Source organism: Urocampus carinirostris, chromosome 20 (assembly GCF_059441175.1).
Source record: "Urocampus carinirostris isolate Australia breed hairy pipefish chromosome 20, RoL_Ucar_1.0, whole genome shotgun sequence".
Taxonomy (NCBI): Eukaryota; Metazoa; Chordata; class Actinopteri; order Syngnathiformes; family Syngnathidae; genus Urocampus; species Urocampus carinirostris.
This window is the reverse complement of record NC_142368.1, coordinates 19,674,381-19,693,130: the sequence shown is the minus strand read 5'-3', so window position 1 is coordinate 19,693,130 and position 18,750 is coordinate 19,674,381. Positions and strand designations below refer to the sequence as shown.

The window sequence follows — 18,750 nt, the reverse complement described above, 5'->3', positions numbered from 1 at the left end:
TCATGCGTAATGGATCTGGCCTTGGTGAGATTAGGCAGGGGTAGCTTGTGAGAGTACTACATAGCCTAGCCACAGTAGGCCGGACCTCCGGCTAGGCTATTGCTTTCTCTCTCGACACTGTCTCTTCCTGGACCTGATAACAATTCTCAGAGCACCCGGTGGTGACCAGCATTTATTTGCACATTCCTCAATGTCAAATTTTAATTTATTTTCAATGTAATGAGCCGCTAAAATACTAGTTGCCGCAATGCTTTGCAGTTTGTTTCAGCGGACACGTTGACTGCTGCGCCCTTCCTGTTGTTTGACTGTCAGCAAACTCCAGCCTATCATAGTAGCTCCACCCAACCTACACACACAGCCCTCCACAACCCGCCCCCAAGATAGCATTTGCTTTATGTTGTCTGCTGCTGAAGTATCGAATTGGTTAAAAGTAAACCGTGATTGATTGAGGGATTACTGTATTTGTATTTTCTTTACATTGCTTCTTTTATGGTTTGGCTGTTATACAGCCTGTATAATAATAATAATAATAATAATACATTGTACTTTGAAGTTTCAGTCCGGATTTGAAGGTGGACAGGTTCGCAGAATTTCAGAGGTCAGGCAGCAATACCACAAAAAGATGTATATTCCTAAAAGACTCAGTAACCAACCAGGACTCTCTCTTAGTTTACAATGTGATTTGAAAAGACAAAATATGGGGACGTTATTTCAAACTAAAAATGAGTGAATTGAAAGTTGGGAGCAGAAATATCTAACAAGAACCTGTTCCCTGACATCAGTGGAGATGTACTATTTCCGCCATAACCCTCTGAATGGGGTACCAAAGTCAGTACTTTAAGGCTTGTATTAGTACCCCGTCTTGTTTTGTACTCAAAAATAAACATTTTATAAAATAATGTGCTCTATGAAGATAAATAAAGTTAAATTTAACTTACTTTTGGAAGATGAGCTTCAACGGTTAGGCGACTTCCTCCTCCGTGGTAGGAAGTGGCCGAAAAAAGCAATCCAACCATTTTCTCAACCGCATCAGGCTTTCTTATTCCACTTTTATCTCAAAAGAAACGTCTCATGGATGCATGAGATATTAAACAATAAAAATGACAACGTTCTTAGCGTGCTGGAAATACAGTATAGAATGTTTACACATGAACTAGAAAGTAGAAGCCTGTTTTCCTTCGGTGTGGATGCTGGGGTGACCTCTCACAGCGCCACTCTCCGGCAGAAAGAAGCACTACAGTACTGTCCTTTACTCTGAAAATGGTGCACACAATACAAAATATAATCATGGATATTTTTTGACATTTCCTTAAGTCGAATGGTCGTAAGTGAGCGTCTGTACATAAAATGAAAAAACGAACTGTTTTTCTTTCTGTGGCCTTGGTGAGCTGTGAAGTTTGTAGGTAGAGATAATCGAACGATTCTGTTTTTAATTACCTCCCTACCTGACATATTTTAACGTGTGTATTCTTGAAAAGGGGCGGCACGGTGGCGCAGTGGTTAGTGCGTGTGCAGCACAGTTATGAGGTCATAAGATGAACCTCCTGTGTGGAGTTTGCATGTTCTCCCCGTGCTTGCGTGGGTTTCCTCCGGGCACTCCGGTTTCCTCCCACATTCCAAAAACATGCATTTAACGTTAATTGGCCTAACCGAATTGTCCCTAGGTCTAAGTGAGTGAGTGAGTAATTGCCCCTATGTGTGAATGAGCAAGTGAGTAATTGTCCCTAAGTGTGAATGAGTGAGTGTTCCCTAGGTGTGAATGGGTAAGTGAGTAGGTGTCCTTAGCTGTGAATGAGTGAGTGAGTAATGCCCCTAGGCTTGAATGAGCAAGTTAGTAATCGTCCCAAGGTGTAAATGAGCGAGTGAGTAATTGTCCCTAGGTGTGAATGAATGAGTGAGTAATTGCCCCTAGGTGTGAATGAGGAAGTTAGTAATCGTCCCTTTGTGTGAATGAGCGAGTGAGTAATTGCCCCTAAGTGTGAATGAGCAAGTTAGTAATCGTCCCTAGGTGTGAATGAGCGAGTGAGTTGTTTGTCCCTGTATGCCCAGCAACTAGCTGGCAACCAGTTCTGGGTGTCCCCTGCCCACTGCCTGAAGATAGCTGGGATGGGCTCCGGCACTCCCGCGACCCTACTGAGGATAAGCGGTGCAGATAATGGATGGATGGATGTATTCTTGAAAAGGCGGAGCCATATTTCAGTCAAAACCGCCCTGCAAAACAAGCTAATTTCAAGATTAAAAACATGGGAAATCCACAGGCTTCAATCTGGCTTGTTTCGAAAGAACACATGGTCTATCCAATGTGAGTCCATCCACCTGCTGTCGCTCACTCAGCTCCACAGCTGTCATGAAAACTTCTCCAAATCACAAAGCAGTCCAACCCCCCTCGATAATCAAGCCGCCCCCTCCTCTAAACAATGTTGTGCTGCTACCATACCCAGAAGAAACCAAAATTAAAATCTCAGACAGGACCATATGCGCACTCCAGCAGAACCCCTTCTGTTAGGGGATGGTGGGATCAGAGGAAGAGAGGAGTCTGTCAGCCCCAATTACGTCAGAGCATATTAAGGACACTAACAATACTCTATTGTTTGTAATATGCAAGAGAAGACATCCGAAACATTCTCTCAAATTAGGTTTACATGCACAGGCAATAGTCCGATTACAATAATCTGGTTATGTAAAGGCACACAGAAATCGGGGTACCGGAAGCCCCTCCATCATTTTTAGTTGAGCTATAAGATAAACGTTTCAGAATACTCTAATCATCAAATTTGCATTGATTTACACAGCATCATCACAGACTGAGAAGATCATTTATTCCTCATGCCACGAGGCTCTTTAACTCCACCCGGGGGAGTAAAAGGCCACATTAAACCCTACCCCCACATTTGCATATTACCCTATTTTCATTACAGTGTGTATTTTCCATAGGACTATTTAAATACTCTATAGCAAAACGTTATATAGGGTATTTTTGTATTCTATATATTTTATCTTAATATTTTATTTTTCAACACAAGGATACTGCTGGAAGTGTGAATTTCCCGACATGGATGGATAAAGTATCTATTTATCTATCTATCTATCTATCTATCTATCTATCTATCTATCTATCTATCTATCTATCTATCTATCTATCTATCTATCTATCTATCTATCTATCTATCTATCTATCTATCTATCTGTCTGTCTGTCTGTCTGTCTGTCTGTCTGTCTGTCTGTCTGTCTGTCTGTCTGTCTGTCTGTCTGTCTGTCTGTCTGTCTGTCTGTCTGTCTGTCTGTCTGTCTATCTATCTATCTATCTATCTGTCTATCTGTCTGTCTGTCTGTCTGTCTGTCTGTCTGTCTGTCTGTCTCTCTGTCTGTCTATCTATCTATCTATCTATCTATCTATCTATCTATCTATCTATTAATCAGCCGAAATTTGACCAGTATTACAAATTTGAACTTTATCAATCCCCAATAAAAGCTCCGTTTTCCTGTCCTGGTGACCCGTATCCTGATTCTGTTTTCTGTATCGATCCCCGTTCCACACTCCGTTCTCCTGTCCCTGCTACTTGTATCTTGCCTGATTCCGTCCCCTGTTTCCTGTATCGATCACCGACCACACTTCGTTCTCCTATCCCGGCTACCCATATCCTGCTTGATTCCGTCCCCTGTTTCGATCCCCGATCCATGCTTCGTTCTCCCGTCCTGGCTACGCGACTTGTTCTGATCCACGATCACGCTCCGTTCTCCTGTCTCTGCAACCTGACTTGTCCGGTCCACGATCACGCTCTGCCCTGTGGCCCCGCCTGTCCGCCTCGCCACATGTCATTGGCCGCGGGGGCTTCCGGTTCCACCTGTCCATCGAGCACCAGATCGCTGTCTTTTCCTCTCGCCCGGACTTCCCCGATCCCGTAGTAGAGCATTGTGTGAAACGTTACGCATTTTGGTCCACTGCTTGTTCCGGTCGTGACACTCACCTCTTCTTTACACGAGATATTAAATGATAAAAATGTCTCCACAGGCCCCCACGTAAATTGAGTTTGAGACCCTTGTTCCAGGACATTTTTCTGTCCAGGATTCATATTTTTAATATTTTTCAGATGTCTATAATCGTGTAATTATCAACCAACTATGGGAGCAAAATACCATTTAGTAGGCCACAACGGTGATGCTCAGGTGAATTTAAACCCAGTTTGCTGTTTGGATTTTACCGCCATTAAAACAGAAATGGAAACTGGATGCTTCCATTCGCATTTCACACCTAGGCCTTCAATGTTGCCAATCCTCTGTTGCTATTTGATGGCTATAAAACCTTTACCGCAGCTAGACCAGCGACACATCGAAAGCATCGAAAATAACCTCATAAAATTAGGCAGAAAGCTACATCAATCAAACCCTTTCCCCTTGAGTTAGTTTATAACGACGATACGAACAGCACAAAGATAGTAAGTTCTAAACATGTTTTTTTTTCAATTAAATAACTGCAATGTAAACTTTAAACTTTGAAAAATGTGTATCTATATTACACCCGTTTCAAAACCCAAGTCTAGAGAGTCCAACCAAAAAACAATACAACGGAAATACAAATACTGTAATATAATGTCAACAAGACAAATACATATCTTTCTATTGCTCAATATTTTAAGTCAAAGCACAAGTAGTGTAAACAATACATAATAAAAACCTTTTAAAAATATATATGTACTACAACAACTGTTTCAGAACAAAAGTCAAGAGTGTCGAACCCTAACACAAATACTGTATAACAATGTCAACCACACGACTAAAATACCTCTTTTTACACAATGTTTTGAAAACAAAGTAAATAATGCAATATTGATTGTCTTTCATTCCCAGCCCTTAGCTCCCAGCTCAAAAGAAGAAGTATTGATCCCAGGACAATAGTGTCAACTTGATCCAAGTACTTTCTTATTATCGCTAATATCAATATTTGCGAAGTTCTGCCCACCCCTACCGTTGGGCGATTTGTTTTACTACTGATTACCATCCGAGTGTTCATTTTTCGGGTTGAGAGCATCTCCCATTGCCTCATTGGTCCTCAACGAGAAGGAAAGAATCAAGGAGGGGGAGATTTACTCCAAACTCTTGGCTCTGATATTCATTTTTTTTCCCGAGAGATCTTCTTTTGTCCCAGGTGTTACTATAGCACCCAGCAGGGGTCTGTAACCATGGATACTGTGGGGGTCTAATAGAAAACACCTACGAAGGACATTTTGTTTACTTTACCTTTTCATACAAGTGGAGCAAATCGGGCGGGGAAATTAAGCGAAAGATCCTATTGGTTCAATTTCATCCAACGTATGCCAAATTCAAGGCCCACCACGTGATTTTATGTCACCCGAGAGAGCTTACGATGCCTGTGTTTTTAAAAATAGATGTGACACAAGCGTGATTTTGACTAAAAAACTACATTTCCCACAATGCATTATAAGTGAGAACTTCACGCCATGATATATCAATGTAGACTGGAGATGGTTTGCTAGTTTAAGATCAGCTAGTTTAAGATCAGTAATTGTGTAATTTTGTAACTGTAATCCTGTGCAGTCCTTTGAGACATTTTTGTGATTAAGGGCTATATAAATAAATTTGACTTGACTTGACTTGATATCCAAAATATTTTTAGTTTATTTTATTTAGTTTATAACATTGCATATGTTATACTTTCATGTCATGAGTAAATTTCATTACTGACAACACTTGTTTTTTTTATAGAAAAGGGGTAAAAACAGCTTTATTTTAAAAACAATATTTAGTCTAAATAAGGTTATCGAAATGTCCCGATCCTATCAGTTGCCCTCTGATTACCCTCACCTGCGCTCACTCCTTCAGCCCCAGCTGCCCCTCGTGCCCTAATTTTTCTTCTCCCTATTTAAGTTCTTCCTCTCTGGTCACTCTTTGTAAGTCCGACAGCGGACCGTCCGCCTCGCCACCTGTCACCGGCCGCAGGGGCTTTCTGTTTCACCTGCCCCTGGCTTCCCGATCGTCTCCAGTTTCCTGACTTGCTTCCGATACCCGACCACGCTTCGTTCTCCTGTCCCGACTACCCGACTTGTTCTGATCCACAACCACGCTCCGTTGTCCTGTCCGGGCTACCAGACTTGCTCCGATTCACGATCACGCTCTGCTCTCTGGCCCCGGCTGTCCACCTAGCCACCTGTCACCAGCCGCGGGGACTTTCTGTTCCCCTCTCCTTTATCCCCCCGATCCCTTAATAAAGTGTTGTGTGAAACGTTACACATTTGAGTAATTGTCCCTAGGTGTGAATGAGTGAGTGAGTAATTGCCCCTAGGTGTGAATAAGCGAGTGAGTAATCGTCCCTGGGTGTGAATAAGTGAGTGGTATGTCTCTGTGTGCCTTGCGACTGGCTGGCTCAGGGTGTCCCCTGCCCAGTGCCCGAAGATTCCTGGGATGGGCTCCAGCACCCCCGCGACCCTACCGAGGATAAGTGGAGCAGATGGATGGATGGATGAGTGAGAAATATAAAAGCATGTGGATTATTTGAAAGATTTCACAAATGTTCAATATGCGCACTACAGGTATACATATTCGATGCACGAGACAAACATTAAACATAAAGATACTACGAAAATGTGAAGTTTGAAGGAGATTGAAGTTTGTAGATTTTAACATTTTTGTTGCGGTTCGCAGACGGAGTGACCATGAGTGAACGAGAATGACGTGTCTAAATAGGAGGACTAATTAGGGAACGAGTGGCAGCTGGGGCTGAACAAGTGAGCGCAGGTAAGGGCAAGTGGCAAATCATGACACTTATAGATCATTGGTTGTTTAGAGAGACAATTTCAGTTTGGTATATCATAAAGCAGACAAACACAGTGCTATTAGAGAATTGAAATGTGGCCCGTGGGCAGTAGTTTGCACACCCCTGAGCTATCCAGTTGGATCACCCTGTTTAGGACCTTCACCTCATTGTTTTTCAGCCAATGTGGCTCAACACTTTTGAAACAGGCAACGAAATGTCTCTACAATATATTGTTTTCAGGTAAAAACACTGCAGAGTCTCAGAGCCAGAACCAGCAGGGTCAAGGACATCTTGTCAAATTTTTATATGCATACTTTTTTCTCTTAGGGCTATTTGTCATTGTTGAAGTTGAAAAAATGGAAAAACCTGAGGTTTCCTATTTATGTATGTTTGTTTAGAGTGACAAAGTTGAAGGCTACTTTGGACAAAAACATGAGTAGCTTACGATTGTGGCTTTCACGCGTCGAGGCCGAATTGTCCAGGCCCATAACCTACAGTGTGTGTCATCATCAAGAAATACAGAAAAGGCTGATGGAGCAGCAGGTAACACACCCCTTTCATAGTTCCCTATCTATTCCTCTCGTCATTTCTCTTTTCATTACGGCCACGTCGACACCAGTGTCGGGCGGGCCACCGAAAAACAGTAATTGGTTACTAAGTACTTCATTCAAAAATTCAGTCATGCCATGTAATACTGACACAAAAAGTGGAGAAAAAAGAAAAGACAATAGAAATAAGAAAAACAGGGGGAGAGAAAAGGAGAGAGTGTGGGACAAGGAAAGATAAAGGGGGAAAGAGAGAGAGAAAAAAGAGAGAGAATGTGAGACACAAAAGAGACGAAAATAGGAATAGTGAGAGAGGGGAAAAGAAAGAGAGAGGAATCCAAAGAGGAATTGAATAGAGAAAAGATGACAGAAAGAGAGAAGGGTAGAGAGATAGAAGGGAAAGCAAGAGAGAGAGAGACAAAGAAAAGGAAAAGACGGAGAGAGTGAAAGAGACAAAGAGGAACAAAGAAAGAGAAAAAGAGAGACAGAGAGAGTGAAAAAGAGAGCGACAGAGTGTGAGAGAAAAAGGGTGGAAAAGAGAGAGAGAGAGAAAGAGAGAGAAAGAAATACAAGTACAGCATCTTTGTGAGAGGCACCTGGCTTTGGCAACATCAAGTGGACATATTTCAACCTGCAGCTTGTTTTTCTCTTGCGCTTCTCTGAGCGATGTCTCGCGGGCCTGATTCGATCCCTCAGTGGGCCTGATTCGGCCCGCGGGTCGCCTGTTTGACACCCCTGCTCTATCTAGTTACAAACTAGTGTATACTGTCACATTTCAGCCAACCCTCTATAACGGCTTTAAAATAGCCAAATTATAAAAAGAAATAAAAGAAAACGTGTACACCACAGTAAATATTCAAAACCTATGTGGCCTATGTGAAAAAGTAATTGCCCCCTGAACCTTATAGCGAGTCGGGCCACCTTTGACAGACATAAGAGAAACAAATCATTTGCAATAACTGTCACGCCCGAATTAAACTGTTGACCCAAAAGACAGCGGTCTGGTGCTCGCTGGATAGGTGGAACAGGAAGCCCCTGCGGCCGATGACAGATGGCCAGGCGCACAGGCGGGGCCGGAGAATGAAGCGTGATCGTGGATCGGAACAAGTCGGGTTGCCGGGACGGGAGAACAGAGTTTGGATCAGGGATCAATACAGGAAACTGAACCATGCAGGATACAGGTAGCCAAGACAGGAGAACGGAGCTTGGATTGGGGATCGATACAGGAAACAGAATCGGGATACAGGTCGCCAGGACAGGAGAACGGAGCTTGAATTGGGAATCGATACAGGAAACAAAATCAGACAGGATACGCGTAGCCGGGACAGGAGAACGGAGCTTTGATACAGGAAACAGGTTGGGATCAAAACGGGAGCCAGAGTCAAAAGTGCTTGCCTTGCATGCACCGAGGTTCGCAGACGGACTGACCCGGAGTGAAGGAGAATGACGTGTTTAAATAGGAGGAGGACTAATTAGGGAACGAGTGGCAGCTAGGGCTGAAGGAGTGATCACAGGTATGGGCAATTGGCAGATCATGACAATAACGAGTCTTTCACTGTACTGTGGAGGAAATTTGGCCCACTCTTCTTTGCAAAATAATTTCGAATCTGCTAGATTGTAGGGTTTTCTGGCCTTGGGTTGTCTCTGTTGGTTTAATGATCAGAAACCTTTGTGAAGGATGAATATGCATAAAACACAGGAATCAGGAAGGGGGCAAATACGTTTTTGGATTATATTTTTGAACTGCTCCAAACATGTGGGTTTTTTTCCTTTTGGTCCAATATGGCTCTTGTAACACTTTGGATTGCCAACCACTGGTTTAGGAGTTGCAAAGGGACACAGAGCTGCATAAAGAAGGAGCAATGTCTGTCCTGAACCTCTGCGATATTTTGCTGAGGGATGAAGATGTTGCCGGTGGCACCAACCGGGAAAATGACCTCCTGCTGGAAACCAGTCGTAGCCTGGACCAGCGCTGGAAGACTATCCGCGCCTTGGCCTTAGATAGGCGACTCAGGTAGGATTTTGTGGATGTTTGGTAGCACTTTTGTTCCAGTTACAGACCCCTTAACCACCAGGGGCATCACTTCCTGTTGGGTGACTTGGGCAGCGCGGCGGCGCCCATCCCATTCATTGTTTTGCGCTGAGGTTTGCGCCCCCACATGAAACCAATAGTACTGGTTTCCATTGTTACCAAGAGCGGGAAAAGACTCCTGCTTTGACTCAGATATAGCACCCTCGTCATTTGGTCACCACAGTTGTCGATCTAAAGCAATGGGGGCTGTGGAAATATCTGGGGTGGAGGGGGGTTGGTCGGTGAGGAAGAAAGGGGCGGCAGGGGGCGGTAGGGGGCGCTAGGGGGCGCTAGGGGGCGCTAGGGGGGCGCTAGGGGGCGGCAGTCCGAAGTCGAAGTTAGAAGTTTGAATGTTTGTTTGACGATTTGTACACAACACGTTGGGGCTGCACCATTAACCGAAATCAAATCGACATCGCGATGTGACGTAGTGCGGTTGTGAAACCGCAAAGCACTGTGTTTTTTTCAAGGTTTTGTAGTGAGTGATGGAGTTTTGGCCAACCACAGTTGTTACTGTTCGAGTATTAAAAGAGCCGACCAATCAGAGGCAAGTTTTTATAACAGCACAAGCCGATAAATGCGATTTAAAGTTTGCAAGTGCCACACTATGCCACACCCACCGTGTGAGCTCATTGAGTGTCATGGCAGACTCCGTAAACATAGTCCCAGGGTCAACAAACTGGAAAGAAACGAAGCTTGCAGCGAAGAAGGCCGGTAGATCACTTGTTTGGACCTAATTTGGTTTTGACGAAGCGAACGTGGAACAGAAGAAAACGCCCGTTGCAGAATTTGCTTTCGCGTAGTCGCTTCTTCCAGAGGAAACACAAGTCATTTGTACCAGCACCTTAAAAATGATCACGTCATGTCAAAAAGGATTACAAGTAAAAGATAAAGAAGGTGCATCTACAATTGGACTGGGAGGTAAACAAACCTCCATCAAAGCAGCATTTGCGACCTATACGAAAAAGGTTCGCTAAGGCACAAGGAAATAACTGATATGTATAACCTACTTGTCCTACACAAAAAACATGAATGTAGTTTAGTGTCCAGAATCGATGGTTGTGGATATGTAACAAAGGGCTCCTTTTCCACCTTTGTAGGGTTGAGGAAACAAGGAGATTGTGGTGCAAGTTCTTCGAGGACTATTCCCAGTTTGAGCAATGGCTGAAGATGGCTGAAAACACTGCGGTTAACCCCAACTCAGGAGATGTTCGATACACAATTGCCAAGGAAGAACTTAAAAGGTTTGAGGTAAGTTGAGAAAACCAGTTTTGGCATTCAGCCACTATCTGCACCACTTACCCTCAGTAGGGTCGCGGGGGTGCTGGAGCCCATCTCAACTATCTTCGGGCAGTGGGCAGGGGACACCCTGAACTGGTCTCCAGCCAGCCGCAGGGCACACAGAGACAGACAACTCACTCGCTCATTCACGCCTAGAATATTTTCCAATAACCAATACAATCCAACGTGATATTAGCATAAAGTTCAGTTTTGTTTGTTTGAATCGTAAACACCCCAGATTGAAATCTAACATTAGATTAAATTAAATATTTTGGATGAGTTTATAGTTTAGTAGAAATCCAAAATAAGGAAACAATGCCTCAATGTAAGGAGAACAGGGGAAGACTGTACAAACTGTAATACAATTCTAATCAATTATAGAAGTCCTCCCCTGAGCCTTTTCATTTTATAAAATATCCTGAGTTACTAAAAGAAGATCCACCCTAAAGGATGTGGGAATCAAAGAACAGTAACATTTTGGGACAATAGTGACAATGCTGTAAGCCAATTGTGGCCCGCAGGATGATCATTTGAGGCCCCTATCTTAATAAGTTTTAGTGCAGCCTGTGTAAATAATAGATATGATATTCTTAGAAGCAGGCGGCATGGCGGATGGGTGGTTAGCGCGAGATTCAGGGTTCAAGTCCAGCTACCGAAGCCTACTCGTGCAGAGTTTGCATGTTCTCCCCGTGCTTGAGTGGGTTTACTCCGGGCACTCCGGTTTCCTCCCACATTCCAAAAACATGGATGTCAGGTTAATTGTCTGGTCCAAATTGTCCCTAGGTGTGAATGAGTGAGTGAGTATTTGCCCCTAGGTATGAATGAGCGAGTTAGTAATCGTCCCTAGGTGTGAATGAACGAGTGAATGGTCGTCTGTCTCTTTGTGCCCTGCGGCTGGCTGGTAACCAGTTCAGGGTGTCCCCTTCCCACTGCCCGAAGACAGCTGGGATGGGCTCCACCACCCCTGATGTCGGACTGATATCCAATACTAACATCAGACCTTTGTCATCAGAGTACTCGATGAGTGATTTTATTATACGATTATTGCTGTGTCCGATTTAGACTTTCCAAAGGCAGGTACATGAGCGTCTAAACCAGTTAGAACTCATCAACAACCAGTATCGCTGTTTGGCACGGGAGAATCGGACAGACTGCGCCGGCCAGCTAAAAGCTATGGTCACTGAAGGCAACCGACGCTGGGACCTTTTGCACCGACGGGTGGCTATCATCCTTCGCAGGCTCAAGGTAAGAAATACTCCGTGGACCATCTTCCATCAAAATCTTGTGGATTTCCTACTGATAACTAGGGTTGTCGACAAAAACCCACAATAGAAATAGTCAACAAGGAATTTCATTGTCGATTTTTGTCAGCTGGAAGTACCGGGTGCGCAGTAGCCAATAGTGTTTATGTCTCGAGCAGTAGTGCCAAAACCTCTGAATTCTGCAGCATTTTAGCCTGGATACAGTCGGTAAAAACACTAAGGACGCTGCCCTACTTACGAACGAGATTTTGTTCGTAAGATGCTTCAGTGCTATATTTTGTATGTTTAAGGTTTATAGAAGTATATTTATGGCTTGTATAAGTAACCTGTATTTTTTTGTACTTAAAAATAAACATTTCATAAAATAATATGCTCAATAAAGATTAATAAAGCTAAGTTTAACTTACTTTTGGAAGATGAGCTTCAAGAGTTAGGCAACTTCCTCCTCCGTGGTAGAAAGTGGCCGAACAAAAGCGATCCAACCATTTTCTCAACCGCATCAAGCTTTCTTATTGCACTCTCATTACTTTACACTCCACACCAACCATATGGAAGAGATGCACGAGATATCAAACAATAAAAATGTCAAACTTCTTAGTGCGCTGGAGATACAGTATAGTAGGTTTACACAAAACTAGGAAGAGGAAGCAAATTCCTTCTTCGGGGTGGATGCTGGGTGACCTCTCACAGCGCCACTACACGCCAGTAGCGGCGGAAAGAAGCATGACAGTAATGTCCTGTACTCGGAAAAAGTTGCACACAATCCAAAATCTAACTTACAGCAATGTCCGGATATTTTTCGACATCCCGAAAAAAATGTTCGTATCTACTGTTTTTCGTAAGTCGAATGTTTATAAGGAGGGGAGCGTCTGTAATTGCAAAGTTTGCAAAGCAGACCTTGGATATCATGGCGGTAGATCAATGACACACATTGTTAAAGAGAAAATTGAACAGTCGAACGAAACGGAGTCTGTCTCGCCTCGGTAAGATTCAAGTGACGCTCAAGCCAACAGCTAATATTTGATGACATGCATTGTACATTTTATACTCGTATATTTCCCTAAAGAGAACTTGGGCGTTCTGCCAGAGTGTGCCACACGGATTTGAAATTAAATTCATGCAGTCTGAAGAATAAACGTCAGTTCTTAAAAGTGTTTAATTTCAAACTGTTCTTCCAGCATTTTACCAGCCAGCGAGAAGAATTCGAGAGCACCCGAACGAGCATGCTGGTGTGGCTGACAGAACTGGACATGCAGCTTACCAATGTCGAGCACTTTTCTGAGAGCGACGTCCATCAAAAGATACAACAGCTTTGTGTAAGAGAAAAGGAGAATACAATGTTAAATATGAATTTCAGTAATCTCTCGGATTTCGTGGGGGTTTCTATTTTTTAGTAAATGGAAATGTAAACCACAAGGAGTCTCAAAGGGCTGCATAGACTATTGCAAACTGCACTCTTATTACTCCATGTAGGGATTTTTCTGGTTTGATTTTGAAAATAGTTAGGATTGAGACAAATTATTTTTTACTGCAATCAGTTAACAAATTTGCTTCTAGGTGTTGCTTCTGGTCCACCATAAACCTTTTATTGCTCTGAAGAATGCTAGAAATTCCTACACTGATTTAAAAAAAAGTTTTTACTTTGAGTTCTTTGAGTTCCGATATTAATTACTAATCTCAAGGAAATAGTTTCAATGAACCAGGCCGATTGAAATAGGACACACAACTTTTAATCACAGAGAATTAATGATAGGAACACAAAAGGGAGGGGAAGACACCGGAGATTTCGACCGCTGAAAGTCTGGAAGTTAAGAGCACAAAAAGAAAGTTTCCCGCTATAATGCTAGTCGATTTGGGGGGGATTCCCAAGAACCAGCAAACATGGAGTTAAATCTGTTGTGTTGTATTTCATTATAACGCTTTTTTGTTTTGCGAATACATTTTGTACCATCAAATTGGTATTTCAAAAATAATCTTACTGCTATACTGCATTGCATTATTTATTCCAAAAAGGAGGGAAATAATTTCACAACACTATTTTATCTACTTCAGTTGACATTTTGTTGCCATTATGTGGACGTTACTGGAAAAAGAAAACGTGACAGAAAAACGTGTTTTACCTTCCTTTAACCTGTAGAGAGGCCCGTGATGTTGGCAATAGAATGCATCCTCCTCTGCTTTTTGGTGCTTTTGTTGGTCCAGAGCATATTTTTGATCGCTCTTAGAGAAACGGGAAATAAAAAAAGATTTGCACATACGTACAATTTAGACCACAACGTTATTGACACACAGACAGACACAGGCAGAAAAGAGGCAGAGTGACTGTTTAGCCAATCAGAATGCAGAACACAATGCAAGCGAGGGATTACTGTATATTTGTTTCAAACAAACAGATACTGCTTTGATATTGTTTCTTTTACTGCTAGCGAAAGTAGGAAGTGGCTAATACATAATCTGGCCAAGGAAAATCACAACTCAAACTTATGTTCCTGAAAGTTGAAGGTCATTTGAAGGATCTTTAGTGATGACTTTTTTGTTCATCTTTCTTCATGCAGAGTTTAAAGAAGGAGATCATCGTCAACACGGATCGCATTGATGGGCTCATCGTCTTTGGGGAAAGTCTCATCCAGAAGAGTGCACCCCAGGATGCTGCATTGTTAGAGGAAGAACTAGAGGAACTTCACTCCTACTGTCAGGAGGTCTTCGGTCGACTGGTTGGCTTCCACCAGCGTCTCAGCCAGCCTCCGGTAAGCTTGTTTTTTCTCAGGTGTGTGGTACATGGGGCGGGGAGGATCCAAGTACGGACACACGTGTCAAGTTGACAATTTTTAATGTGAACAAGGAAAGGAACAAAAGGCGCTCTGTAGAAAAGGGATATTGAATAACGGGTAACAAAACACGGTCCAAAAACCGAAAGGCTGGATAAACACAAAGTCTTACTATTCATAAAGGAGGCGTCGAGGGTTTTAGAGAGCGTTGCGGACGGGCAGGAACATCAACAATTCGACCCCGGGGATCTGTCCATGCTGTCCTTAAAAACTGGAGTTTTAATAAGCACCGCTGACGCCCGATGAGGTAACCATTCCTCTAGCGTCCCCTGGTGTTGGGGCACTGGGACCTTACAGGGTGTTTCATGGCCAATTCTTGATTGCTTGTCGCTGATGCTGTGTACTATTTCTATAAACACAATAACCAAGAAACAAGGTAAGCTTACAAAGTCTGGGTGCATTACTCGTGAACAGTGTTGGGCACGTTATTGTAAAACAGTAATTGGTTACAGTTACTAGCTAAAAAGTATTTCAGTTACCCCTCTGATTACTGACACCGAAAAGTAGTGTGTTACTATCTAGGTTCAAATTGCTGTATACACTCTCATACAGATAATAATAATAATAATAATAATTTCCTTGTATTGTCATTCTGTGTAACAATGTACACAGAACGAAATGTCGATTGCACCTGACCCGTTGTAGCGAGCCGATGCAGCCGCAGCCAACAGAGGGCGCCGCCGACCACTTTTTAAGTCTTAGGAATGACTCGGCAGATGCTCCCCTACTTACGACCATTCGACTTACGAAAAAGTTGGATTTTGTATTGTGCGCACCTTTTTCCGAGCAGAGGACCTTACTGTAGTGCTTCTTTCCGCCACTACCGGGGTGTGGCGAAACCCCGAAGAAGAAATCCGGCTTCCTCTTCCTAGTTTGTGTGTAAACATTCTACACTGTATCTCCAGCGCGCTAAGAACTTTGACATTATTATTATATCTTGGCATCCATTCAATATGGTTGGTGTAAAGTGTAAAGAAGAGGCGAGCCGTTTCTTTTGAAATAAGAAAGCTTAATGCGGTTGAGAAAATGGTAGGATCGCTTTATTTCGGCCAACTTTACCACAGTGGAGGACCTCTTGGAGCTTATCTTCCAAAAGTAAGTTACACTTAACTTTACTTATCTTTATAGAGCATATTTTTTTATGAAATGATTCTTTTTTAGTATAAAACAATAAAGGATACTAGACAAGCCTTAAACATACAAAATATAGCAATGAAGCAACTTACGAACAAATTCAACTTACCAAAGATCGTCCGGAACCTAATAATAAGGCTACATCGCAAAAGCCAACCTCCTAAAAGCTTTAGAATAGCTATATACTAAAAGAAATTGAAGAAAATGTGTATACTGACCTGTGGAAGAGCACGGCGGCGCAGTGGTTAGAGCGTGTGCGGCACAGTTCTGAGGTCATGAGATCGAACCCTCCTGTGTGGAGTTTGCATGTTCTCCCTGTGCTTGCGTGGGTTCCCTCCGGGCACTCCGGTTTCCTCCCACATTCCAAAAACATGCATGTTAGGTTAATTGGCCTGTCCAAATTGTCCCTAGGTGTGAATGAGTGAGTGAGTAATTGCCCCTGGGTGTGAATGAGCGAGTTAATAATCATCCCTAGGTGTGGATGAGCAAGTGAGTTGTCTGTCTCTGTGTGCCCTGCGACTGGCTGGCAACCAGTTCAGGGTGAATGACCTGTGGAAGATGTAAACCCGTTTCCATTTCTTGACTTATAAAATCTTAGGAGCTTGAAAACATTTTGTCCGTGGGCTTCAAACCACTCGAAGATCATCTCCATTTCTGGGTACTTTCCATGTTTTGATCCCCTTAAGTGCAATTTCCACCGATGTGATATTTTTCCATCGTCTGACATTGTTTGTATCTACATTTAGGGATAATCATAAGATAGCTATCACACATGTTCTTATTCTTAACATTGGTATACAATCTAGTATGTTTCGTAAAGGTCTAGTAGTATGGTCGGATGTTTTGTAAACAGTCTACTCATGTTAGCTAGAGATAAGACAAATTTGGCGTGTTTCCGAATTAAGTATGCAAACCATCTTCCTTATCTAGGAGACACAGGTGTATCTAGGGACCTCCCAAGTGTGTGGAGAAACTGAGGGACACAGAAAGCTGAGGAGCAAGCACCCAGGTTTGGTTGCTCCTCAGCTTTTTCCGAGCTGTGCCTCTTCTTTTTGGTATTATTGGAATAAAAAATGTCTCAATGAACCAGACACTACACCAAACTTTCTTGCTGCTTCCAGGTTACTTGTTTCTACAGTGGCGTTTATCGCTTTTCAAGACGGAAGTATAGGACAAACATTTTTATTTTTTTATACCAGCCATGGTTTATTGCAAGTATACTTTTTCAAATGAAATCATCAAAATTCGGTTCACTTTAGCAGTAAAGTCAGTGTCCGTGTGCTCACGCTTACCCCATTGATTTCTCGTCGGTTTGTTGTCTCTGTATAAGTCACGCCTCCCACCTCCAAGCTTACTATTTGCCACTAGCGATACACAACCAAATATGCAGATAAAAGCTGACCCCTGATATCAATATCCTGGTACAATGCAAATACATACGGTAGGGAGAATATCTACATGAGGAGAAATTCAGTGTCCTTGAGATGTTGCCATAACTGTATTCAGTTGTGATTTGTAGATAAATACAAACACCGTTCAGGCTTCTCTCTACTGGAACAGGGGTTGTATATGCCAACGTGTGTGATGCAGTATTCTGGAGTCAGAGGACATTTAATCAGTTCTTGATCACCTGTGTTAATAGTTTTGGGTTATTTGTAAGACTACATAATGAGATCCCTTTATGTATTTCATTTGCTAAAAAGATCACAGAGGAACCCAATGTGTCCTGTTTTTCCATGGAGCCCAGCTTGGAGCTGGTTTGCCGGCGCCAAGTAAGTTTGCCGACCACGCCCTCCCACCCGCTGGCCTTCCCACTTGAGTATTCAGGGTACCAGACACCATTAAGCGTGGACTCACTGCCGTTAGAGTGGGACCACATGGGAGACGTCGGTGGGTCGAACTCCCATGAAGACGACAAGGATCACGACGAAGAGGGTATTTACTTCAGTGCTTTATCAGGTACAGTGTTTCCCGTAAAATTTTGTGAGACCCTGGCGGGTAGTTAGTGTAGGGGGTCCGGGGGCATGCTCCCTCGGAAGAATTTTATGAAACGTCATAACACAAGTCACACCCACAAAATCTCCTCGTCATCTAATCAGGTTTGAAATCACTAGTGTTCTTCTGATGCTGATACTTGCTAGTTTAAGTTATTGAATCAGCGAGTAAACAGACAGGATTAAATATCAGTACCACTGCTTTTGTGATTGCTGGTATGACAGAATGCCGATTCTTCTTCGATGGTTCACAGGAGGTTATTGTAATGCTCAACTTATGAACTACAGTTTGGCCCCTGTGTCCATTTTCCTGCTCTGAGCAAATTTTCCTTCTTGCATGAAATGGCAGCGCCTCAATTCTACGCTCTGTTGGAAACAACGGCAGTGCGGGCATTGGACGGGTTTTCTGCGCAAAACCCTCTGGCTAAACCTTTTTTTCTGGTGGCGGGGAGTTGAAAAATCGCACTATGTCACATTTTACCCTGCCGTCTATCACAGTGCAGGTGGGGCAGGGATGCTAATGCTACACTACAATCTGCAGGCAAAACAAAATTCAGGCCAGAATAAAAACCTTCTATTTCTGTGTGTTGCAGTGATATACTTCAGTGTAGAACCTTTAAAAGAGACCAAAACCATCCATAATCTCTAAAAAGAGCTTACAATTTACTTTAGGTACATCGTGGATTGGGATTTTAGGCGAATTTTACAGGACGCTTAGGGGTTAACGCTCTTGTTGACCTTGTGTCTGTCATTCCATTTAAATGCTGCGCGAGGGACGAAGTGCATATTTCTCTTTTACTTCACTCGAAATGTTTCCATAGTGATATTTGATTGGATGCTGGTGAAATGATTAAAAAGCAGAA

General features: G+C 42.9%; 1 protein-coding gene across 3 annotated transcripts in view; it reads left to right on the top strand.

Moving 5' to 3' along the window:
• LOC148346495 (nesprin-2) overlaps positions 1-18,750 on the top strand; it is a 43,966-nt gene that overhangs the window by 7,909 nt on the left and 17,307 nt on the right. The window contains exons 2-9 of one of the 3 annotated variants that reach the window (XM_088325002.1): positions 6,661-6,753; positions 7,171-7,315; positions 9,141-9,331; positions 10,489-10,639; positions 11,732-11,914; positions 13,110-13,247; positions 14,487-14,678; positions 17,597-17,852. In XM_088325002.1, coding sequence (XP_088181128.1) covers positions 7,205-7,315; positions 9,141-9,331; positions 10,489-10,639; positions 11,732-11,914; positions 13,110-13,247; positions 14,487-14,678; positions 17,597-17,852 — 1,222 coding nt within the window. In that variant the 5' untranslated portion in view covers positions 6,661-6,753; positions 7,171-7,204. Of the gene's footprint in view, positions 1-6,652; positions 6,754-7,170; positions 7,316-9,140; positions 9,332-10,488; positions 10,640-11,731; positions 11,915-13,109; positions 13,248-14,486; positions 14,679-17,596; positions 17,853-18,750 lie in introns of those variants that run through there. The other 2 variants (XM_088325001.1, XM_088325003.1) reach the window with 2 other exon arrangements.